Source organism: Desmodus rotundus, chromosome 4, assembly GCF_022682495.2.
Source record: "Desmodus rotundus isolate HL8 chromosome 4, HLdesRot8A.1, whole genome shotgun sequence".
Classification (NCBI taxonomy): Eukaryota; Metazoa; Chordata; class Mammalia; order Chiroptera; family Phyllostomidae; genus Desmodus; species Desmodus rotundus.
Window position 1 is genome coordinate 172,271,607 of NC_071390.1, and position 26,481 is coordinate 172,298,087.

Here is a 26,481-nt window from a genome sequence, read left to right on the forward strand (position 1 = left end):
TATCCATTTATCTGTCGATGGGGACTTATGTAATTTCTTTACCTTGGCTATTGTAAATAATGCTGAAATGGACATGGGTTGCAGATACCTTTTTGAGATAGTGGTTTTGTTTTTACAAGTGGAATTGCTGGACCATGTATAGTTTACTTTTTAATTATATTTATTGATTATGCTATTACAGTTATCCTGATTATTCCCCCTTCCCCCCCTCTACCCAGCATCCCCAACTCCTTCAGACAATCCCACCACCATTGTTCATGTCCATGGGTCATGTGTATAAAAGGTCTTTGGCTACTCCATTTCCTATACTGTACTTCACATCCCCATGGCTATTCTGTAACTACCCAGTTGAACTTTTAAATCCCTTCACCTCTTCACTCATTCCCCCATACTCCCCTCCCATCTGGCAACCATCAGAATGCTCTCTCATGATTCTGTCTTAGTTCTTGTTTGCTTAATTTGTTTTTCAGATTCAATGTTGATAAATTGGTGGGGGGTGTTTATAGTTTTGTTCATAGAAGATGAAAATTATTGTTCATAGTTTCGATCTTTTTCTTTAAAAAGTCTAACATTTCATATAATAATGGTTTGGTGATGATGAACTGCTTTAGTTTTTTCTTGTCTGGGAAGCTCTTTACCTGTCCTTTAGTTCTAGATGATAGCCTTGCTTGGTAGAGCAATCTAGGTTGCAAGTCCCTGCTTTTCATGACTTTGAATACTTCTTGCCAATCCCTTCTAGCCTGCAAAGTTTCTTTTGAGAAATCAGTTGACACTCTTATGGGAACTCCCCTGTAGGTAACTAACTTCTTTTCTCTTGCTGCTCTTAAGACTCTCTCTTTATCTTTAACCTTTGGCATTTTAATTATGATGTGTCTTGGTGTGATCCTCTTTGCATCCATCTTGTTTGGGACACTCTCTGGTTCCTGGAGTTGCATGCCTGTTTCCTTCAGCAAATTAGGGAAATTATCTTCGATTATTTTTTCAAATAGATTTCCAATTTCTTGCTCTTTCTTTTCTCCTTCTGGCACCCCTATGATGCAAACGTTGGACCACTTGAAGTTGTCCCAGAGGCTGCTTATACTATCCTCATTTTTTTGGATTCTTTTTTCTTACTGTTGTTCTGATTAATTTTTTTTCTTCCTTATGTTCCAAATCATTGATTTGATTTTCGGCTTCATCCACTCTACTGTTGTCCCCTGTAAATTGTTCTTTGTTTCAATTAGTATATCCTTTGTTTGTGACTGGATCATTTTTTTATGCTGTTGAGGTTCTCACTGAGTTCCTTGAGCATCCTTATAACCAATGTTTTGAACTCTGCATCTGATAGATTGCTTATTTCCATTTTGTTTAGTTCTTTTTCTTGAGTTTTGATCTGTTCTTTCATTCGGGCCATGTTTCTTTGTCTCCTTGTTTTGGCAGCCTCCTTCCATTTGTATGTATTAGGTAGAGCTCCTTTGATTCCACGTCTTGGTAGTGTGGCCTAATGTAGTAGGAGTCCTGTAGGGTCCATAGGCACAGCCCCCCCTGTCACCCCAGCCTGAGTACTTGAGGTGCAGCCCTTCATGTGGACTGATTACACCCTCCTCTTGTAGTTGAGCCTTGGTTGCTGTTGGCAGATCAATGGGAGGGATTTATCCAGGCCAGTCAGCCGCAGAGATGGACTGTGACCACTTTCCACTAACCTCTTCCCTCCATGGAGGATCAGCTGTGCAGGGGTAGGGTTGTGGTGGTCCATTGTGGTCTGTAGCTATACACTGGGTACACTGGCCCTGAGGTTTCTTAGGTGGTGCAGGCCAAGGTCAGCCCACACCTGTGTTCTGCCCAAGGCCACCCAGCCTGAGCTATAAAGGGATCTGAGATGGATGCTACTTGTGCTGGGCTTGGAGATTTCCAGGCAAAGCCAAGCTGTGAATCTAGGCTGGCTGCTGCTGGTGCCAGGCCTGGGGCTTGCTGAGGCCAGCTATTGCTTGTTTGATAGGTTTGAGGAAGTTGTGAAGCATGAGTCAAGACCAGCCATTCATATGGAACAGCAGCTTGGGTGGGTCCATAAGTTGGGTGGGATAGAGTTTCTGGGGATCTCCAAAGTGTGTCAAACAGTTTTAGCCAGATGGATGGAATCTCAGATATGGCACCAGCTTGCTGGGTCTGTTGGGGGAAGGTTTAGAAAATGGACAGTGGCCTCTGCTCACCTTGATGCCATACATGTCAGTTTCTCCCTGAAAGGCATTGGTGCCTTTCAAGCTCCTACCCTCGTGCTGGACCTCAGAGGGAGTGAGAGTGAGTAGGTGAGTCTGTTTGTGGGTTCTTTTAGAGGAACTGCTTGGGGCTCCAGCAGTTTCTTCCACCAACTCAATCCCCACTGGTTTTTGCTGCCAGAAGTTATGGGGACTTATTTCCTGGCACTGGAATCCTGGGCTGGGGGGCCTGATGTGGGGTGGCACTCCTCAATCCCAAGGTTACCCTCCTGATTTTAATCCACCACACGTGGGTGAAGGACTAGTCTGTTCTGCCTCTGTGCCCCTCCTAAAGATGTGGTTTCTTTAATTCTAGTTGTCAGACTTCCATTCAACTCGATTTTTGACAGTTTTAAGTGGTGGTTGTTCTATGGTTTAGTTGTCATTTTGATGTGGTTGTGCAAGTAGGGGGGCCATGTCTGCCCACACCATCATCTTGACCAGAAGTCTGTGGTTTATTTTTAATTTTTTGAGGAATCTTTATACTGTTTTTCTTAGTGGCTGCACCAATTTACATTCTCACCTACAATGCACAAGGGTTCCTATTTTCTCCACATCCTCACCAACTCTTTTTGATGCCAGCTATCCTAACTGGTATGGTGATATATCATTGCGGTTTTGATTTTATGTCCCTGATATTTTTTTTATCTTTATTGTATTTTTTTACATTACCTTTTAGTCCTTTTATACCCCCTTCCCCCAGCAATTACTACATTGTTGTCCATGTTCATGAGTCCTTTTTCCTCAATCCCTCCACCCCTTGATATCCCCTCCCCCCACTAGCTGTCATCCTGCTCTCCATCTATGATTATGATTAGTGAGGTTGAGCTCCTTTTTCATGAACCTGTTGGCCATTTGTATGTCTTCTTTGGTGACATGTCTGTTCAGTTGCTCTGCCCATTTTTTAAATCAGATTGTTTGCTTTGGCTATTGAGTAGTATGAATTTTTTATATATTTTGGATATTAACCCCTTATCAAGTACATGGTCCCAAATATTTTCTGTAGGTTGCCTATTCACTTTGTTGATGGTTTCCTTTGCTGTGCAGAAGCTTTTTAGTTTGATATAGCCCCACATGTTTATATTTACTTTTGTTACCTGTGCTTTTTATATATATATATATATATATATATATATATATATATATATATGTATATATATATTTAAATCATTGTCAACACCAGTGTGAAGAATCTTTTTCCCTGTGCTTTTTTCTAGGAGTTTTACACTCTCAATTATTCTTAAAACCATGATTTTAGAATGAATAGGACCTATCCAGATGTGTTTTGGGTTGGGAATAGGGGTTGGAATGTATATAGTAGGCTGAAGGAACAGCTTTGTGTGGATGCCTGAGGTGAGATACAGTGTAGCATTTTTTACGGTTTGAGTATTGGCAGGAGTGGGGGATAGGGAATAACATAGTACCTGATGACATACTGACTTTTCTTCTGTGTATAGTGAAATGCTGACTATTTGTAGTAAAACAACAATAATACCATTATAACATTAATTAAAATAGAAAAAACTTTTAAATGGTAATTTTAAAATATTTTGATTCTAATAACTGATGGAGAAATAAGTATTAGAATCAATTAATTAGGAAATGAGACTTCATATTCCATCTATGTACTGATGATCTCTGGAGTCTATATTTTTATGTCTGGATGTTTTTAATTTATACTCATATATCCAAGTTAGCACATCCAAAAGTGTATTCCTCCTATATCTACCAATTATATAATACAAAACCAACAAAAAAACATTTAATGGATTTCCTGTCTCAGTGAATATTTGCTCACTTACCTTCTCAAGCCAGAAATCTTTACTTTTCTCTCTCCCACCTAAAAATAATGAAACTATGGTATCGTTTAATTATTATTCCATTTAATTGCATTACATGACTCAAAGTTATCCCCTCTCTCCTGGGTAAACTACTGCTGCCTAAATACATGTTGTTGTTGTTTTTCTCTGCTGCATTTGTGCAAATTTTCTAACCTTTCTGATTTTATTCTGTTTTCATTTTAGACTATTTGCACTTGCTGCTTGAACGATCTTTTCTGAATGCAAAGCTAATCTGTCTCTTGACTACTACTTAAAGGCTTACCATCCCTCATTCTGGCTTTTAGGTTAGAAATCAACTACTTGGAAAGTGTGCTAGGCCCTTCAAGATCTGTGTTGTGCACATCTTTTCAACCTTTTATACTGCCCTTTCTTCACATCCTATTTATTTTTGCCATATTTTTTTCAGTTTCTAGACATGGCTGTTCAAATTTAAATTAATAAAACTAAATAAAATTTAAAAGTAAGTTCTTCAGCTCCTGTATAGGGTAGGGAAAATGTAGGTTTATAGTTGTGAAACACACAGTTTATTCTTTTATTATTATTTATTAATTACTGTATTATTTTCCATACTAAAGACTGTAAACCTACATTTGCCCCATCCTGTATTTGACAGCACAGATTCAGATCTTTCCTATATTATACAAAATTATATTGGGTAGTGCTGTCCTTTAGTATAGTGAGCTCTCTCTTTCTCTATGCCTTTGTGCATGATGCTCTCTTTTTCCTAAATGTTTAGTGTACTCTTTCTTGTTTTGCCTAGCTAACTCTTATTCTTTCATTAAGACTCAGTTTGGATGTCACAATTTCTAGAAAACCTTCCCTGGCACCATCTTTTCCTGTCGCCTTCAACCCTAAAGTCTGAACTCTTGCCTTTTGCCTACATGTCTCTTGTATTTAAATACAGGAATCAGTGTTTAATAGCAAGATTCTAACACATACAAAGTATTGGAATTTTTGTATTAATTGTAGTTTTAGTCAGTATAGTTTTATATTAAGTATGGTACATGGATTTACCACCGTGGAAGTAAAGATACATTTAAGTGGATTTATCATTTGAATACTGACTGAAGAAGCACTTTAAGCAATGGTGACCATAGGAAAAGACAGTCAGTTATGTAGATCAGAGTTAGCAGATTTGGTACTTGAATGATTACTGCATACATTTAATCAGATTTTAAAATGTAGACTTTAATCTAGCAATGCAAGTATCCATATCAACGTAAATTTACAAGTAGAAAAGCATTACATTGTTACAGAAATTTAATGTTTAATTTGTAGCCATCAGTTCAGCTTTAATAATTAGCATTATGGTAAGCAGAGAGGGGAATGCAGAAAGCATCAGTATGGATACCCACCCTTGTGTTTATAATATGGTTACTTATTGTCAACAAGTTTTACCTCTGCTCTACTTTAGTTACCCACTACTCCCTGTATATCCCCATTACTTGGTGTGCTTCACTTGTGTAATCATTAATTCAGATATACTTCTGTTTGACCAGGATAAGGAGAGATTGGACTGAGCATAAAAGTTTACTCCGTCAGAAGTTGCATTAATGGGCCAAAGAGATTATAAAGGAAAATAAGACTTTTGTTGTATTGAAGACTTCAAATTTTTGCCTAGGGCTGGTGGCTGGTCTTTTGTCCTATGAAAGGGTTACGAGAAATGTTCTTCTTGTATATTGTGATAGATTTGGTGACTGCATTTTTCAACCCAGAATCTGGATATATCTTCTAAAAAGAGGTGGGTTTTTCATTTTGGTTATTGTTTGTTTTGGGGGTTGTTAATCTGCCCAGCAAAAATAGGCTATCGTGGGGTAGGCTTAGATGCCAAATATTAGAATAGCACTTTTTTGGCTTATGAAAGCAGTAGATTTCCCAATATATTTCTGATTTTAAATATTCAAATTTGTAAGGTATAACTACCAAAACCCCACTTTTCACTGGAGTTTAGCCACACTTGGAGTTTCTTATACTTTGGGTTGTTCTAGGCAGTTTACTCAAAATTGCACAAGGATACCATTTGAGTTGATGAGAATATATTCTCTGTCTTGACTATATCCTTGGTTAATAAAAGTGTGCATTTATGAAAAATTATTGAACTCTATCCTTAAAATGGGTACATACTATTGTAAAAAAATTACATCTCTATAAACTTGACTTTAAAAAAGTCAGAGAATGTATTTATAAGTTGATTGTACAATAAAGGGAATTTGTGAAGACATATATATATATAAGCCAAAATGCAGTTAAGAGATGTAAAATACAGAAGAGAGCAGCATGAAGTATATAGTGAGAATGATACTTTTGATCAGTCTTCAGGAAGGTGTTATCAGCAACTGATGCTCAGTAAAGGAGTTGGTTTAGGTAGAAGGAGAGTATTCCTAGATGGATGCTCTGAAATATAAGTAAAGAAGAGCAAAAACAGTGATAAATATGTGTGCAAATGTAAAAGAACATAATATTTAGTGAGTAATAATCACATAAATAGGAAGGAGGTCTAAGTCCTAGAAGAATGGGTAAAGATTTGGTTGGCTTTAAACCCATATCCCATTTCTGGGTTAATCTCAAAAAGAACAGAAATAAAGGACATAATTTTCATACTAATAGAGGAGAAACAAAATTGAATGATAATCAATTTCAAAATTTTAAGAAAGTGAGAAGTAGAACTATAGATAGCACCTTGATACAAATAGAACAAAAGTAGATAAGGAATTTAAACAAAGATATTGACAGTTTGTAAATTTAAATTACTAAATTATAACAAAATGTCAGGATGTTTTTAAAAAATCCCATGTTACTTAATAATATAGGAAGGTAAAGAAATAATTGAAAAAAGCTTAAGGGAAGCAATAAAAGATGTTTTATGGCTGTATAATATTTGAGCATATAGTATAATGCAAAAATCATTGCTAGAAATAAAAAGGGTCACTTTATAATTATATGGAGTTCTAGTTACTAGGAACATACATAACAAAAATAACTATAAGCACTTATATATTCAAACTCATAAAGCAAAAAAAATCAAAGAAATGAAAAAGTACAATTTTATGGAAGATTCTACTTACATTTCTCAACAATTGATAAAACAGACAAAGACACAAGAGTGATTTAAAGAATACAATTAACTTGCTAATGTAATGAACAAATTAGAATGCTGCATCCAGCAGTTTTAGAGTGCATTTTCTTTTCAAGCACCTGTAGGGAATTTTCAAAAATTGTGTATGTTGTCCATTAGTAGATGAGTGGATAAAAAACTGTAGTACAGTTACATGGTGGAATACAATGCGGCCATGAAAAGGGAACTCTTACCTTTTGCAGCAGCATGATGGACCTGGAGATTATTATGCTAAGTGAAATAAGCCACTCAGAAAGACAAGTACTATATGATCTCACTTATATCTGGAATCTAATGAACAAAGTAAACTGACAAACATAATAGAAACTGAGGCACAGAAACATGGAACAGTCTGAGGGCTGTGGGGCTGGAGAGAGGACCAGATGAGGGAAGGTGAAGGGATTGGCCTAAGAACATACATGCATAACCCATAGACGCAGACAACAGTGTGGTGATGGTCAGAGGGAAGGGGGAGTGGGGGCTAGGTGAAGGAGGTAGACAAAGGGGAGGAAAATGGGGACATCTGTAATAGTGTCAACAATAAAAATAAAGTTAAAAACATTGTCTGTGTTAGCCCTAGCTGGTGTGGCTCAGTAGATTGAGTACTGACCTGGGAATCAAAGTGTCGCTGATTCAATTCTCAGTCTAGGGCACATGCCTGGGTTGCGGGCCAGGTCCCCGGTAGGGGGTGTGTGAGAGGCAACCACACATTGATGTTGCTCTCCCTCCCTTGCCTTCTCTAAAATAAATAAATAAAATCTTTTTAAAAAATAAAATTCTTTACACTTGATCTTAGCCAAAAGGCCAAGAAGCAATAAAAAAAATAAAATTCTTTTAAAAAAATTGTCTCTGTTAACCATAAAAAAGTTTCAGAAAATGTCAAAGGATTAAAATTATATTGGGCATTTTCTTTGACTACTATGTAATTAAATTAGAAATCTGTTAAAAGGGTAGATTATCTGTAGGTGTTTGGAAATTAAGAAATATGCTTCTAAGAAATCCATGAATGCAAAAAAGGTGATAATAGAAATTAGGAAATTTTTTGACTAAATGAAGAGAAGATACTACACATCCAAAGTTGTGAACTGCTGCCTAATTGAGTACTTAGATGGAAATTGATAGCTTTAAATGCATTTATTACAAACAAAGGGGGTCTGAAAGTTAATTAACTAAATATGCATTTAAAGAAGGAAAAATAAGAGTAAAATACATTTAAAATACAGAATACAAAGAAATAAAAGGAGCAGAAATTAGTAGATAAGAAAACAAATGTAAGAGAGAAGATCAAGGAAACAAAAACAATTTAATCTGAAATAAATTTAAGGAACTTCTAGTGAGGTTAATTGAGAAAAGAGAGAACGTAACTGAAGTAAGGAATGAAAAGCAAAAAGGACATGACTGCTGATGCTGTTGGCATGAGATAGATAAAAAAGCATATAATGAAATTTTTTATGCAAACAAATTGGAGAACATAGTTAAAATGGGCAAGCTCCCGGAAAACTTTAAAAAATAGAAATAAAATAAAAAACAGAATATAAATAAAACACCTGAATAGACCCTGTGACAGTTAAAAATTTGAACAGTAATAAACACATTTCAGAAAGACTTTATTTCCAATTGCTATGCCTGGTATGTTCTACCAAATGTTCACGTTTCCTATTTTTTTTTTCCAGAGAGTAGAAAAAGAAAGAACATTGAAACTCACTTTATGGGAGTTTCATAACATTGTTACCAAAATTTGACCAAGTGCAAAGGAATTTAAAGTCTCATTGGTAAACATAGACATAGAAATTTTAAGGGAATGGTATAGGAAACCCATCAAAAATACCTCATGATAATGTTGGGTTTTTCCAGGAATGGAAGATTGGTTTAATATTTAGTGTAATTCACCATATTAAGAGATTTAAGAAAGAAATCTCTGAATGGTCATTTCAATAGATTCAAAATAAATTTGATAAAATTTAGCCCTGTCTAAATTTTGGGTTGAGTGAACCTGTGAACCAAAAGGTTTGATTCCGGGTCAGATACGCGCCTGGGCTGCCACCCAAGTCCCCATTTGGGGTCATGGGAGAGGCAACCAATCAATGTTGCTCTCATGCATTGATGTTTGTTCCTCTTTCTCCCTCCCTTCCCATCTCTCTAAAAAATAAATAAAATCTTTAAAAATTTTTTGATAAAATTCATCTATTCATGGTAATAAAAACTGCATAGCAAGGTAGACATAGTAAACTTTCTTAATCTGATGTTATTTTAAAACAATATACCAAACATTATATTTAATAATGAAACTTTCAATGCTTTCCCATTGAAATTGGGTATAAGTCAAGGATGCCTTATGCTGTCACCACTAATTTTCAACATTAAAGTGCAGGTCTTAGCCAAGGAAGTGAAACAAGAACAGACAGAAAGCAATAGGGCCTGGAAAAGGAAAAAACAAAACTACCATTATCTATAGATGATATATTTGCATATATTGAAAATCTCCAGGTAAGTTATTATAATTTAAGAGTTTATCAATGTTGCTAGATACAAAGTCAGTATACAAACATCAATTGTGTTCCTATAAACCTACAAAAGAAACAATTTTCAACTATAGATATCATTTATCATTTACAACACCATTAACACTGTGTAGTATGAATAAGTTTTAATGGGATATATGTAAGACCTTGGTCTTATCTAGTGAGGAGTTGAGAAACCCAATAGAACAAAAGTATTAAGTCCTTGTTTGCTTTCTTCTTTTCAGGCTTAAATGTAGGAAATGTGTATTTAAATTAAGTAAGTTTATATGGGGAGAGGCTATACATTTTGTCCAATATAGAACAGAATGACACCCTAAAATAGTTGTTTGCATTGTTATATTTTGAGTCCATTGATCACAGCAAAATATAATTAGATTATCTTAGTAATAATGATTTTGAGCTTGGTCATTCTGAGGCTTTCTACAACGCCAAAGTCTTTCCCATAGCATTCTTGTAAGCTTTCTCTGGTGCTAATTCATTCACTGTTCGGCCTGAAATTTCCACTCACTGGTACTAGTACTAAATCATTTCACAAAAATTTTATTAAGGACATATTTACCAAGTACCAAAAGTTCTTTACTTTGTCATATCTAAGACATTATAAGTTGTAAGATGCATCATTTCTATTAAGTGAAAAATGTTGACCCTTTTGACTGACACACCATTGATTTTAATATGCATCTTGATTACAGAGACATTAACATGTCTTTTTAAAACATCTAATGATTTATGGAAATCATACTAATGATTTCTGTCATAGTATTTCTGCTTTTTTATAATTTAGGAATATCACTGAGAAAATCTTTAGCTTTCATTTTTCAGATCTATCATGCTACCTTTAGTTTTTTTCCTCCCTAATTTAAGCATTCTTTAAGTAGTTCCTTTTCTTAATTTCCCGGTTATTTTGCCATTCTGGCCATTTTCCTCTGGATGCCTTGTAGTTTGTCAAAAAGCTGCTTAAAATACAGACTTCAGAAAGAAAATTTTAAAGTTAGTATATCCATAAAGTAGAACTCTGTGTAAGTTTATGGTTTTACCTAGGGTTTTGTTAACTTGACAAGATTTTCAGTAATTTTTTCCTTAAAGTAGTCCATATTCATGAATAAGTTACGGTGTTGTGACTTTTATAAGTAGGTTAAAATTTTATATACATTATACTTTTCACAGCAAGAATTTCTCTTCATTGACACTTACTTGCTTATTTTTGTAATTGAGGTTAAAGATGCCACTTTTTTTAACATTCTTTATGACAAATATAAATGATTACAATACATATCTTTTCTAATTTTTCTTCTCCTCTTTACAAAATTATTCAAAAAAGAAATCTGCCCATAATATTTTAACCTAGGAACATTTCTAAATGACAAATATGTTTACCTTTTTTAATAGTGAATATTTACATTTGAATATTTTAACTCTTATAATCATGTACTTTCTGACAGTTATTATATGACTGTTTATTATGTTATATATTACATAGTTCAACTTAATTCAACTAAAGGAAAAAATGATACCTCATACTATGTTAAATTTATAATTTTCTGATTCCTCTAGAGTTTATAGTTTATTATTGTAAAACTAAGCTTTTTTAGTAGTTAATATACTTTTCTTTCTTTAATAACACAGGTTTTGAGAGTATTTTAGAAGGGCTTTATGGACCACGGCTACGAAGAGACCTCAGTTTATTTGAAGGTAATGTTTTATTTCAAATTTTTAACCTGTCCCATTTAACAAATGAAAAATGTTTTTTCTGTACTAAATTTATAGTAAACATGAATTTGTTTTCTTGTCTGAATAGAAAACATTTTTAAATGAGTAAATAAACTGATCCAAATATTATTCCTGTTATCACATGATGTTAAAATCTTTTAAAAAATACTTTTATCAGTATACTGATAAATCTTTTATCAGTATACTGATCAAAATAGAAAATGAAGCTTGTTTTTGGCTCAGGAGTAAAATTTGATTTTTGTTATATGTTACATTCCTCGACTTCTTAAAGAAGACTCAACAGGATACATTTAAATAAATATCTCCTGTTGCTTATGATACAGGCAGCTTGGAACTCAGATTGTCACTCCTAAGAAGTTCTGCCATGTGTGTTCGGTTTTATATTTATGATTAACACTGTTTGTTACTTATTATAGTTTCCTCTTCCAAATGTTCTAGCATAAATCCTGGTGGAAGATTTTGCTCTATGATGTAATTGCTGTGATACCATAGTTTATTGTTTCACTGGTTGGCTTCAAACATAGAGTAGTAGGAGAGAACATTTTTGTAGCCATCTGAAATTTTATAGTACAGTTCATTTACAAAATGGGTAATGCTAGTATAGCATTATTTCTGTATCTTGTCAGTTTTTTGTGCTGTTACCTTGTTCTTTCTACTCTGGTACCATGTAGTCTACAAAGACCAAGGTCCTAGTAGACCTAAAAGGTACTTCATATATTCAAATACGTGTGTGTGTGTGTGTGTGTGTGTGTGTGTGTGTCTTTAGAGTTGAGGTAGTTACAGTGGTAGTTGGAGTGGTCAGAAGTTTTCTGCTCGTTTTATATTAACATTAAGGAGGATTGAGTTATGAATCATGAGAGCTGAAAGTATCTGAAAGATCATTTGTCCCAACCACCCATCTTCAATCAGATGAATGATATGCATGCAGAACATGACTTTAAGGATTGAGACTCAAAAATATGTCTGTTCCAGGATTTTATCATTGTTATGGCTAAGGTCTTTTTTTTTTTAAATATCTCTTAATTTTAATACATTTCTCACTATCATAGTTTAACACTGAATTTAATATTTCTTACCTGAGATATTTATAAGCAGTACTAATTGTAGTTTTATCTATTTTCCTGAGCTTACAAATAAAGGAAAAAAACTAAAGAAACAAGAATATTTATGCTCTTTCAGAAATTAGTTGTTTATTCTATAAAGGGTGGAATGTTCTAAGGAACTAAATGCATGTATTTTATTTTTAGACTATTATTTCCTTAGTGTACATGAAACACGTGTTCATTTTAGGAAAATAGAAAATATAAAGAAGCCCGAAAGTAAAAAATTAGTCTCATGACCTGCAGATCACCTTCAACATTTTAATATAAATGTAGCATATATGTTTGTATGTACTTATTATTTTATTAAAGTAGTATATACTGTACATATGGTATATTATAGTTTTTGTACCTACTGTGTTCACTAGTGTATCATTTGGGTATATAAAATTCTTAATAATCAATCTTTTTTTTTTAATCTTCACCCAAGAACTTGCTGATTGATTTTAGAGAGAGGGGAAGAGAGGGAGAGGGAGAGAAACATCAGTGCAAGGGAGACATATTGATTGGTTGCCTTTTGTGCATTCCCTTACTGGGGACTGAACCCACAACCCAGGCATGCACTCTGACTGGGAATCAAACTCGCGATCTTTCGGTTTATAGGAAGACACTCCAACCAACTGAGCCACACTGGCCAGGGCTTGATCATCATTCTTAATGGCTGTGCAGTATTATATTGTGAATCTATTATAACTAATTAAACTCATTAGTTCATTTAAAACCCCATTGCTGTATATCTTATTCCATGTATTCTTTTGTTTCCAATAGATCTTGTCCTCTTTTGTGCTTTTTTTCATAGGGGATTTATAAAATTAGCTAAGCTTTGGAACTCAATCTTTTTCTCATACATTAGCACATAATTACATTGCCCTTTCTCACCCCAAATGTTCTAACTTTTCTCCAAATTTTGTAGGTAAATTCTTCCTCTGTTTTTTTTTCTTTTTTGAATTAAAAAGACGTCTAATTAAAATTGTAGGCTCAAGAGTGATGATACTAATTATAGTAATAAATCTGTATCTCTGCAAATATGAAGACAGCTATGTGTTTTGAAGGAAAATTAAACCAGTGCTATCACTAAGTGTGGAGCCTTTGGAAAAGGCATGTAGAAGCTATCTCTTGTAGACATCTCCAATCTTTCTTACCCTCTTCTAAATAAGTGTGCTTTCTGTGTTGTTACCATTGTTAAAACATGGTTTAGTATTTAGATGTTAGGACTGCAAGTGTAATTATTTCTCACTCTACATATCTATATGCAGGAATCAAATAGATTACTGTATGTTTTTAGATTAAATCATTGGAAATCTGAACCCATCTTACTTCAAAACTTAGGAACCAAAGAAATTGGATAGCAAAGGATTCTTGTACATTCCTCTAAATTTTTTATAAAGTTAAATGCATATTTAAATTTTATAATAAATTTAATCTTAAAGAGCTACATCACAAACCTGCTACTGTTTTTGTGGAAAAAATATTCTAAATTTCATACTGCTACCTGAAAAATCAACTTTGCCACACAATGTGTTTTTAAGACATTCGTATCATATATTGGTGTTTTGAGAAGTTTATATTTTAATTTGATTCAGAACCACCTTCAGATTGAATGGTATTGAAAAAAGCTTTTGAATACTGCTAATTTTTAATTTGTTGGAAACAAAACAGAAATCCTAGCTTTCTGTGTTCTTTGATCTGTTGTCATGACTTTTTGTATTTTTGAGGAAAACATAACTATTATTTCTTTTTGGAGTAAAGTCTCCAAAGAAACTTTGAATGTCATAAACTTCCCATTTTTATGTACTCCCAGAAAAGTTCTCTGTACTCTGCCCGTCTTTCTCTTCCATCTCCTCCAAACTTTTCTTGCTGTCACAGGACTTTTAGTCCATTCTTTTGCATGTCTTACTGATGAGCCAGCTTTTTTTCACCCATGGGATCATCTGATTTACTTGCTCTGACTATGGATATTTTACAAAAATGTGAAAGGAGTGCAGTAGGCCTATGTAAATTTGCTGATAAGATCCTTACTGGGTTTTTTTCCTATGTTTGTTCATATACCAAAGGGAGATTATGTCAGAGGCCTGCAAGCTATATAGCATGTGGGACAAATCAAACTCATTGACTATTTTTGAAGGGTCTATGAGCTAAGAATGATTTTTACATTTTTAAACAGTTGGGAAAAATCAAAAGATTAATATTTCGTGATGTGAAAATTATAAGATATTCAAATCTAATTATCCATTTAATAAAGTTTTTGAATTATGTAACAGCCTCTCATTTGTTGACATATTTTGTGTGGCTGCTTTTGTACCACAACAGTAGAGTTGAGTGGCTGTGACTCTATGGCTGCAAGACTTAAATAGTTTCTATCTAGTGAAGGATTGCTGACTGAAATTTAGTATTTTTGGCTTAATATCCTTTTTTCCAAGTATTAACACTGTGATGATGGAGACAGCAAAACTAATTTTTGATAAAATTTATTGGATTGAATATTTGGAATGCCTATTTTGTGTTAGGAACTGTCATTAGCAATGAGAACAGAAAAATGAATAAGGAGGATCTCTTCCTACTAGGAACCTGTGGCCTAGTATTAAGTCAAAAGTCAGTAATTTTCTAATATAAATTGATGATTATTTATATTAAAATCGGAGAATCTAATACTCTTGTAGTTATTATATGTTTTATTATTAACTTCTATCAAGTATACACAAAGACTTCTCTGAATGTATTCATTATGGTGTTTATAATGCCAGGACTAGAGAAACAAGCTTAATTATCTAGCAATAGTATACTGATTAAATAAGTTACAGTACATCTCTTTGATGGACTGTATTTATCTTTTAAAAAGTATTTAGAAGTATATTTGAGCATGGAAAATATTTGTGATAAATAAGCATGTATATAATTCTAATTTTTTAAATAAATAGTATTTATAAGAGCACTTTTACATTTATAGAACCATCTAGTAGAAAGTACAGAATTCCCATATATTCCCTCTTCCCTTTCTCGTAGGTTCCCCCATATTAACCTCTTTCATTAGTGTGGTACATTTCTTACAATCAATGAACTAATATTGATGCATTATTATTAACTAAAGGCCCCATAATTTACATTAGTTTCACTCTTTGTGTGTTATGTACATTTGTGTGGGGTTTTTTAAATGCACAATGTCATGTATTCACATCACAGTATCATACACAATAGTTTACTGCCCTAAAAATCACTTGTATTGACTTTTTCAGTCCTCTCCCCTGTTTTTAAAACATGTCACTGATCTTTTTACTGTCTCTATAGTTTTTTCTTTTCCAGAATGTCATATACTTGGAATCATACAGTGTTTAGTCTTTTTATACTCACTTCTTCCACTGAGCAATATGCATTTAAGGTTCCTCTTTGTATCTCCATGGCTTCATAATTCATTTATTTTTATTGCTAAATAATACTGCCTTATGTAGACATACTGCATTTTACTTAATTCATTTACCTATTTGAAAGATATTTTGGTCACTTTCAAGACATCTAGGTACTTATGAATAAAGCAGCTGTAAACATTTGTGTGAAAGTTGTTGTGTGGACATGTTTTCAACTCCTTTAGGTAAATTTTGGGTTGTCCAAAATGTCTGTATGGTTTTTTCCATAAAATAAAAGACACATTTTTCATTTTCACCAATAACTTTATTGATTTGGGTACTTTGAGTATGTCAGCTGTCTCCCACATGGTATAATGTTGATTGTTCTCAATTAATGTCTTGATTTGATCACTATCAACTCCAACTACCCAACTATGGAGTATTGTCCAGCGAGAAATCTCCAGCATGAAACTTCACATATCATTTTTGATGCATTCAATCAGTCAGAGCACCTTCTCCATACACTGCACAAATCTTTTTTTGCATTTCAGTTGAGTTTTTACCTTTCTTGAAGTAATAAAGCATAATATGCTGAAAATGTTGTGTATTTTCTTCCATCTTTAATATTAAAATGGCTACACAAAAATTCATGAGTTTTGATTTTTTTTAATTCACACTGATATGACAGCTGTCACAATACAATCTAACAAAATTGTTTTGAATGAAGTTAAAGCCTAGAATTGCTACTAGAGCCATCTTACGGAAAAAAAACAAATGAACTTTTTGACCAACCTAATATCTAGGAGCACCATTGCTAGATCGAATGGAAAGGCTGTGTTTAGCTTTGGAAGAAACTACCAGACTATCTTTAAAAGTGGCCTTAGTATTTTGCATTCCCACCAGTTCTTTTTGTCCTGCATCCTCACAGGCATTTGATGCTGTCAGTGTTTTGAACTGTAACCATACTGTTAGGTGTGTAGTGGTATCTTGTCTTAATTTGCAGTTCTCTAATGGAATATGATTAAGTGCCTTTTCGTATACTGCTTTGCTCTCTGCATATCTTCTTGCATGAGATGTCTGTTTAGACAAATTTTAGCATTGGGTAATGATGGAATTATAGAACAAGTGAGGAAATATTTCCTTTTTCTGTAGAAGACTATAGAGAAACCATCTGGACTGGTGCTTTCTGTTTGTGAAGGTTAATTATTGATTTAATTTTTTAAATAGAAATAGGCCTGTTGAGTGTATATATTTTTTTCTTGTGTGAGATTTGGTAGATTGTTTCTTTCAGGGAATTCATCCATTTTATCTAAAGTTATCAAATTTTCAGACAACTAATGCTGTTCACAGTATTCTTTTATTATTCATAGGACCGGTAGTGATGGTCCATCATTTTATTTCTGTATTTTCTCTTTTACTTGATTAGCCTGCTAGAGGTTTATCAATTTTATTGATCTTTTCAAAGAATCAGCTGATCCTTATTTTTAAAAAGGCATAGATACACTGGAAGGACGTGTTGCAAGTGTTAATCATTATCTCTGGATGATGGTACTAAGAATAGTTTTTCTTTTTTCCTTGGTATTTTTTGATATACTTAATATGAAGTTTCATAAAGAAAAGTTATTTTAAAATACATTGCCCACTGGTCAGTATCTTATCTCAAAATCAACATACAATAGTTACAATCACTTTTTCATGACCTTCATGAAAAATCTAGTTCAGTATTTTTTACTTTTCATTGGGCTTTGTCTTTGGGAACTCCAGATTTACTTCTTATGGTTAAAAGCTACTAAAGAGAATAGCAACATTCAAAAGAAGTGTGATTATTTAAAATAAAATAAAAGTAACATCTATTGGGCTTATTAGTTGTTTTGCATATGTTTTTACTTAATGTTTACTACAGACTTAAGCTGCAATTATTATTTTCATTTTACAGACAGGGAAATGGAAGCTCAGAGAAAGTAACTTGCCCAGGGCAACATCTGGAATGAGGAAAGCCATGGTTCAGTACCAAGGCTCTCTAATTTCAAAGTCTTATCTTTTCAAGATAGACTAGGTAAAATGATTAGAGAGAAACTTAGACTATAAGAGTACATATCCACAGTGGAAAAGTTGATCTTTGACGTTAATTTTCTCAGTTTACATTATGACATTATTACCTTTTATTAATAAGGCTGTTTCTATAAAGTACATAATTTGACCCTTTTGAGCTTGTACCATCATGCATTAAAATTTCAGAATGAGAGAACTTTTTTTGAGAGGATACCTGATTTATATTCAAATTGTATGTGAGAGATAAAATGAATGTATCTTGTAGTAGTGTTTATTTAATTTTTATGACATAAAAAGAACCTGGGCAAAGGGAAAAATGTAGCCTGCAGTTGATTTTTCAAAATCTGTTTTCCCACATATATGATGTATCCCACCATCATTTATTTGGTCTCAAAAATCAAAAGTTGCTATGGAAAGAGTAATTATTAAATATTTGTGAGTAAAGTCATAGACTATTTTTAACCCAGCAAAATTTAATGGCATTTATGTAATCATTGATTACATTAGGCATTTATTTTAATTAACATTTCCTTAAAGAAATTCTGAAATAAATGAAGATAATCTTAGCATGCCCAATTTTATCTTACAATTGCTAATTGTTTTAACTAATCCAAAGTGTTCTTTGAATCAACATATTTCTCTCTGAAACTTCATGAAAAGTTACAATGATTTTTCAAAAAATATCCCTTCACTAGGCCTACCATCTGTTTTTCAAAAAAACTCAATTCTAGATTGCTTTCGTATTCCCTACTCTTGAGGTTATAATTAAAAAGCAGTTTATTTTTTTAATTTATTTTTACTCTATTTTTTTCCATTACTACTTATCCCCCATACCACTTCCCCCCACAGTTTAGATTTCATTGATCTATAAAAATTATCTTATACTTGGCATATGAGTCAAGTTGTTGCTACAGTAATGCTGTATAACAAACAACTCCAAAATCTATTTCGTGCTTATGGGTGATCAGATTCATGGACTGCTGGATGTGGATGGGGATTGCATCTCCTCATGACTCCAGGTCATACTGAAGGAGTGATGATTATATGAAGCAAGTTCTTACGTTGGATGGTGGAAGCTCAAGAGAACTGGGGGACTTGCCATGCCTTTTAAAGTCTCAGCATGAAATAGTCTCCTATTCTCCTGTCACTTCTCCACATTCATTCCGTTGGTCAGAGAGCACTGCCTCCCTAGTAAGAGACACTGCATGATCCTGCATTCAAGAATATGAGTGCGTGACTCTGTTCTAGTGGCAGAGATAAAGGCTGAAAAAACTTATAAACATAGATAGGTACAGTTCTAGGTTTTTAATTGCATAGATTGTATAAGCTTTTTGATTTGTCAGGTTGTTTACAAAAGTGTGTGTAACATTTTAAGCACAAAATAAATAAAAATTATCTTCTATAAACTAATCTTATTAAATATATGTGTGATAATATAGGAGATAAAAATAGACTGGTGTTTGTAGTGTATAAAGTATTTTCACATTTTTTTATTTCATCCACAAATAAGTGATGGGATCCTTATTTTATAGGTGTAGAAATTAAAACAAAAACTCTGTGGCTTGATAAGGACTAGTAAGTTCCAATCTCAGATTTTCAGAGACTTCAGACACATTCATCTTTCCATTACCCTATATGGCATCTTATGTTCCTATTCCCTGCTTTTTCCAAGTTTAGGTAAATATCAGGAATATTTATGGTCCACTACCAAAATCAAAGGAAGCTATCACTACACTCTATATTCCAGAAAGTATATTATCTTCTCTTCTGGCCTGTATTTTTGATCAATGCAAGGGTATCCTAAGGGCTGATTCTAACTAGAATTTATTTATTATCACTTCAAAAAATATAAGCGTATTTTCTGTGTAATTTAGCAGAAACATATATTCAGTTTCATTATGCATTTCAAAAGTATGAGAGAAAATTTTGTGGTACACCAGTGCTTTTCAAATTAGTCCCAGTTTAGCTCCCTCAGATGATAATGGTTTTACGGTTTGAGGTTCTACTTGTGAATTTATTTGGGAAAAGAAATTGAGTGGAGTTCTGCTGCAGGGAATAAATTTGAAAAATCACTGTCTAGCCCTGGCTGGGTGGCTCAGCTGGTTGAATCCAAAAGGTTGAGGGTTCCATTCCCAGTCAGGGCACATATGGGTTCAACCCCTGGTCTGAGTACATACAGCAGGCAACCAATTAATGTTTCTTTCTCACGTATACTTCTCTCTCTCCCTTCCTCTCTCTCTAAAATCAGTAAATATATCCTCAGGTGAGGATTTTAAAAAAGAAAAATTACTGTTTATACCAAGTATAGTTAGGATGGCAATATTATATTTTAAAAAAATTTCTTTATTAGAAAATGTTTGTTTTTCACAAATATTTTAATATAGTAACAATAGTTGGATTAGAAGGAACATTGTTCTGAAAAAATCCATATTGTGTATTGAATAATATACCTGCTTTTTGCTCTAACTCTTGAGATAAAGCCTTTAAAGAATGTAATAAAAAATCTGAACTGACTTTTTAGGTATGGATTTCTACTTTTTTCCCAGAGCATTCCATGTTCTCAAATCTGTGGGCCTATCTGGTGCTTTACTCCATTTCTCTGTCTCATGTTGTCCTTCATGATACGCAAATTTTGTTTCTTTTCCCCCACTTCTCTCTGTTCTGATTTATTTCATAGTGAAAATAAAAAAATTAATAGGCAATGATAAATTGAATCTTTCAGAAGCCTAGATTAACCCTATTGTTAGAAAGTTAATTTATAACCAGTTTATTGTTCTTGCTACTTTGACCCATAATAGTGCAAAAATACTCTCCTTACAGCCTTCTCTGTTTATTTCTTTCTAGATGTCACCAGTTTAATTTTAAATTCAGGCTTTCCACCTTGCTGTTCATAGTTAGTTTTTTTTATATGAGCCATTGCTCTGAAAGGTGCTAATTTTATTTGTTTTAATAAAGTTAGTGTGTTTAATGAATATTTTTCCCTCTTTTAAAGACTGTGAACCAGAAGAACTGACTGACTGGTCTATGGATGAAAAATGTTCATTTTGTAACCTACAGAGAGAAGCAGTCAGTGTAAGTTTTAGTACTGTGAAATTATTTCTAAATTATTTGCACAATTGTAAGACAATTTTTAACAGTTTCGCCTGAAATTTTGTGACTTACAGTAGAATTTACATACTTGATTTTAGTAAAGAGAAGACTAATAAAGTCTTAGTTTAGAAGTCTAACTTTTAGCTTATCTGGTAGGTGAAAATCCCAAAACACTTGTCTTTTTTGCTTATTTCACATCTTTCTTATAGCTTCCTGACTCAGGAAATTCAGTTCAGATCTGTTTTGTGCTTATCTAGACAAAGCTGATCTTGGAAGCATGGTTTGTCTGAGGCAACCCTGTGGTCCCATTTTGTAGGAATCAGTAGTTGGAGGGTAATGTGCTACTACTTTTTAGCTTTTTTAGTTTCTCTAGAAGTCTTTTGGATATTGTAATTATCTCCTGTGTAAGTGATTAAATATTATTGTCTACTGTAAACAGAGCATAAACTAGACAAGTAGCATCTTTTTGTACGGTGGGATTCTAATTCTTTATGTACTGTCGTAAGGGCTGAGAGTACATGAGAACTTAAAAACCTGTACCTATTTTGGTGAGATTAGTAGGCAAACATACCTGCTTTGTGGTTAAAACTCTCATTACTGGCATGCAACACATAGTGAATTCAGCAATGTATTTTATCTGTTCTTCCCCCTATTTTGACTATAGTTTTACTAAGGAATAAGGCTAATTTGGCCCTCTGTCAGAGTTAAATTAATTTTTTAACTGACTCTTGTTTCAAATTTAATGTTCTCTATATAATTTGATATATTATGAAGGTAGAAAAAATGAGCATTTAGAGAATTAATTTTTTTGCCATTTTTAATGAAATCCCATGTTTAAATAAAAGTGATTTTTTTAATGTTTTCTTATAATTTTAGGATTGTATACCATCTCTTGATTCTTCACAGTCAACACCAACGGAGGAACTATCATCTCAGGGCCAGTCCAACACTGAAAAGATTGAATGCCAAGCAGAAAATTACCTAAATGCACTCTTTCGAAAGAAAGGTAATATTGGTACACTTGATCATTTAAAATTTGCAATAGGTGTCTAAAATCTTTGAATTTTTCTCATAAGTTTTTTTATATGTCAGTCTCTACTCCATTTTTGATTAACTCTTTGTTTATCCTTAGTTATTCCTCATATTTTCAGGGACATTAGGATTCTCCATCACTGTGGAGCTAGTTTTCTATTAGGCATGCCTTTTTTGCCATTCTCCTCTCAGATTTCTTCCTAACTTTATCATACAGTTTCCTTATCTACTCTAGACAGATGAGAACTTTTTTTTTTTTTAATGCTTCTGGTCTTATTTTGTTGGTCTTCTCAAGACTTCAAAAGTTTTTTCATGTTTAATAAGTGATAGATACATTGTAAAGCTGTCTTTAGAATAAGTTACCATATATCATTTTTCAGCCAGGTTGTGGAGTATATTTGCTGGCTTGCTATTTCAGTGCACTTTTTTTTTTGGTAGCTTGAATATGCTTACTTGACATTAAAATGTCACTATTGTTTTTTGATTTTTTCTACCTAAACTATTTAAACCAAACGAGGCTTGTTTCATTCGTTACCTTGCTTGATACATATTATTAGGCAGAAGTAGTTTGTAAATCTTAGGTACCTGGGGAAAATATAGAAATATAGAACCTTTTTTTGTTGTTGTTCTTGGCCATTTCTGCAGTAGTAGAGTGTCTTTTTACCACAGAGACCTTTCCAGTAAGTCATGGTTGGGGGAGAGGGATGTGGGAAGGGGATCATCTTACCTCCTAACTTCCAGAGATTTAAGAAAAACATTACTGTGTTCTCACCTGCATGTTAACCCTGTTTTACTCCTGTTTGGAATTGGATAACATCAGATATTTTCTGTTAAAATGTTAACTTTATGGTTCTAATCAATAATATTAAAAATAGACCTGTCATTTAAGAACGGAGGCATTTGTTTAGTCTTAAGCGTTATAAGTTATTTATGTGTTCAAATATGAGAATTTTCTGATTAGAAGAATCACTAGTGTATTAGTTAAAGGCCAAACATTAAGAATTATACTTTTTTAATTGCAGGGTACTAAAAATCTTTTCTTGTGTTACTCACAGACTTGAGAAAATGGCATTGTGTTTAAAAAACATTCTTTTCTCAATTTTCTTTCGGAAACAATATTAAAAATTAAAAATACATGCTTTCTTTAAGAATTGTATAACATTAATTTAGAAATTTTTATTCTGCCAATATATTTACACTTCTAGGCAGAATTATGTTATCAGACTTATATCCCTAAGAGAACTGGAGGAAATGTACACATTTACACACATGCACTCAGTAGGTTTCACTAACCTTAGAACTCATTACTTGGTCTCCTTTTCCTTTGAGTAATTTGTAATGGCAGCAGGAATAATCAGTAATAGTAACCTTTAATGTGAAATAGTATGGAGTTAACTTGTGCTCCATTACCCTACTAAGAGTAATCAGTGCCCTGACTCAGTTGTAGCTCAGTTGGTTGGGCATCATCCTGCATAATGAAAGGTCACTGGTTCAATTCCCAGTCAGGGCACATGCCTGGGTTGCCAGTTCAGTCCCCACTTGGGGCGTGTACAAGAGGCAACCAGTCGATATTTCTCTGTCACATCAATGTTTCTCTCCATCTCTTTCTCCCTTCCTTTCTCTCTCTCTAAAAATAAATGAATAAAATCTTTTAAAAAAAAGAGTAATCCGTAAACACTTGGTACTATTTCAGCTGATTCAAGCATCTGGGTCTACAAGAGGTCTCCTACCAATGGTTGGGTGAGTGTTAATGGATATTTAGTGACCTCTGCATTTGGGGATTTCTTCAAGATTTTTGAAGGACTACAGAGTTTTTAAGCGAAAGATTCTTACTAGTATTTTTGCTTTGCTTCAGGTCTTAACATTTGTTTATTTCTTTATTTGTAGTCCATCATAACTTTCCAGATTTAATAAATATAAGGATTTTTCTATTTGTTTACTTGGGGTTTTTGTTGTTGTTGTTGTTGTTTTAATTTTCTTTGAATAAAATTATTTTGGAGATTTCCATTATGGTTTGACTAGGATTAGGCTATAATAATAATATCTTGTAAATAGTATCAACCTTTTAAGTTGTTTAGTTCTACTGACTGTACTTTGAAATGAAAGGCAAGAATGTGTTTAAAAGGAAATATTTCTGAGTCTTTGGAGTAGCAAATAAAGTGCTGATAAAGCAACTTATGGATGAAGTTTTTATTTGATTCCTGAAAATTTCCCAAACTTGGGCATTTTTAGGAATTCTAGATATTAGTAACATTAGTTGTTACTGACACTTTAAATGTTACTAGTTTGAGGAACATTATGCAAGTTGATCATCCTGCCAAAGTGTAAAGAAATCTGTTACTATCCTTACCGTAGCTTGTTTATTATCTTTCCTAACTATGGTTTTGGTGATGATGATAATGATAATCATAAGCTACTATTACTGAGAACTCACAACTCAGGATAATGATGATGATTGATATCATCAGTTATAATTGAGCACTAAGTCCTTTTTGTGCCTTACCTCATTTAATATCCCAAAACAATGTTCAGAGGTAGGTACTGTTATCTTTTTAACAAGTAGATAATAAAGTGCAGAGAAGTTAAATGTCTTTTAGTTCTGTGTTAACATCTGAGTCCTCAAGAAGAAATTTTAAAAGCTGAAAAATGTTTTGTGTGAGGAGCAGCTACTTTTAAACATTAAGTAGAGAAACTTTGTTCTTTGCTATTTAGCAGTCTAGGACTAGAATTATTTTAATGGAATTAGGCAGATTAAAATAGAATTATTTTAATGGAACTATTAAAAATGTTCTATATTTCTCATAGGTTTCCACTTTTCCTTTATATGAACTATGAGCAGTTTCAGTGATTAGTTCCCTTATAGCAGCGCTTTTCAACCTTTGTCATCTTATGGCACACATAAACTAATTACTAAAATTCTGAAGCAAACCAAAAAATATATTTTTTGCCAATCTGACAAAAAAATAGGTATAATTTTGATTCATTCACCCCAGATGGCTATAGTGTTGGCTGTTGTCATTTTTTTATTTGACAATCTAAGAGAAAAGAGGTCAATGCCCCTGATGACATAGTCAGGTATAGAATCTTTTAAAAATTCTTGCAGTACACTGGTGTGCTTCTTGTGGCACACCAGTTGAAAATTGCTGCCTTACGGTGTTTAGTGATAGATTGGAGGAAACATTTAAACTAAATACAGTTTGGATGATCCCTTGTACGTAATTGGAAGCTAGTCAAAAATAATCTTTCAGGTTGAATAAATAGAATCAGGGGAAAGGAGAAATTTTAGTACAGAGGTGAATGTTATTAACTAGTTTTGTATATTATTTACTTTGGAAATTCTAAATTGAATTTTCTTCTAAGGATTAACCCTAAAATTGTCTAGAAGGAAAGCACCATGATAGCGGGGATTTTGTTTTGTTAATGGCAGAATCCTCAATGTCTAGAACATCCTAGATTTCAATAACTCTTTCTTGAATGAATGAATATTAAGATAAAATGTCCACATATCTTCCAGTTTCTCTATGGTGGTATTATTTGTTCTAATTGAAGAAAAAGATTATTTAGCATGTAAGTATAGTTTACCTTTCCCTACTTTGTACTTCAGTTTATTACTATGTAGAGCTTAAATATCAGTTATTTGTTTTGAAATATGATAAACACAGGCATAGAGATATAAAATGCCTTTTCCAAAGCTATTCCCATGAGATGTGAACTAAATTATATTAACTTTTGCTTCATATTCTCTGATCAACTGAAGCAGTGTAAGTTACGGGTTTGCTATTTAGGAAGATGTTTCATCTTTTGTTTTTAAATTAAAGAAGGCTACTTGATTTGACTAAATTGGACAGACAATATGCACGAAGTACAGAATGCATCATACTGCTAAATACATAATAAAATGAAACCTTCCTTAAACAAAATGTAATGTTTTTTTCTGCTTTATCTCTTCCCCCCACACACATTTAGCATTCATGTAACTACAGTTCTGGCCTTTTATTTTCAAAAACTTTCTTGATGTATTTGATGCATTTAGTTGAAAGCTGCTATTAACCAACCCTTCCTCCTTAAATTAATTGGTAGCCAGGTTTTGTATAAAATTTTCCATCCCTTTTCTGAACAGACCCTTTTCCTGTTAAACTCTTTTTTAAGCTTTATACTACAGCATGTAATAAATATTAATACTGCCACTAACCAGTTGGATTATGACTGATGATAAAGCATTTGACTTCTTAGAAATAAGAGTCTTAATCTTTTAGATCATTTTTTGCTAAATGCAGGCATTCTTGAGTAACTATGTAAATTTGACCTGATTCATCTAGGCCCTACGTGGTTCTTATACAAGTGTGCCTTTGTGGTATTGTTGTGGTCATACGTTGAATTTCTCTTATACAGGTTGCCTTTTTGGTATGTTAGTGCCATGAAA

General features: G+C 33.2%; 1 protein-coding gene and 1 pseudogene across 9 annotated transcripts in view; one reads left to right on the top strand and one right to left on the bottom strand.

The window, feature by feature from the left end:
* LCORL (ligand dependent nuclear receptor corepressor like) overlaps nt 1-26,481 on the top strand; it is a 128,109-nt gene that overhangs the window by 28,954 nt on the left and 72,674 nt on the right. For 5 of the 9 annotated variants that reach the window (XM_045182952.3, XM_024573881.3, XM_053923104.2 and 2 more), the window contains exons 2-4: nt 11,339-11,404; nt 20,929-21,008; nt 21,903-22,032. In XM_045182952.3, coding sequence (XP_045038887.2) covers nt 11,339-11,404; nt 20,929-21,008; nt 21,903-22,032 — 276 coding nt within the window. Of the gene's footprint in view, nt 1-5,574; nt 5,817-11,338; nt 11,405-20,928; nt 21,009-21,902; nt 22,033-23,751; nt 23,799-25,572; nt 25,626-26,481 lie in introns of those variants that run through there. The other 4 variants (XM_053923103.2, XM_053923099.1, XM_053923101.1 and 1 more) reach the window with 4 other exon arrangements.
* On the bottom strand, nt 7,878-8,006 carry LOC112316940 (U2 spliceosomal RNA; annotated as a pseudogene).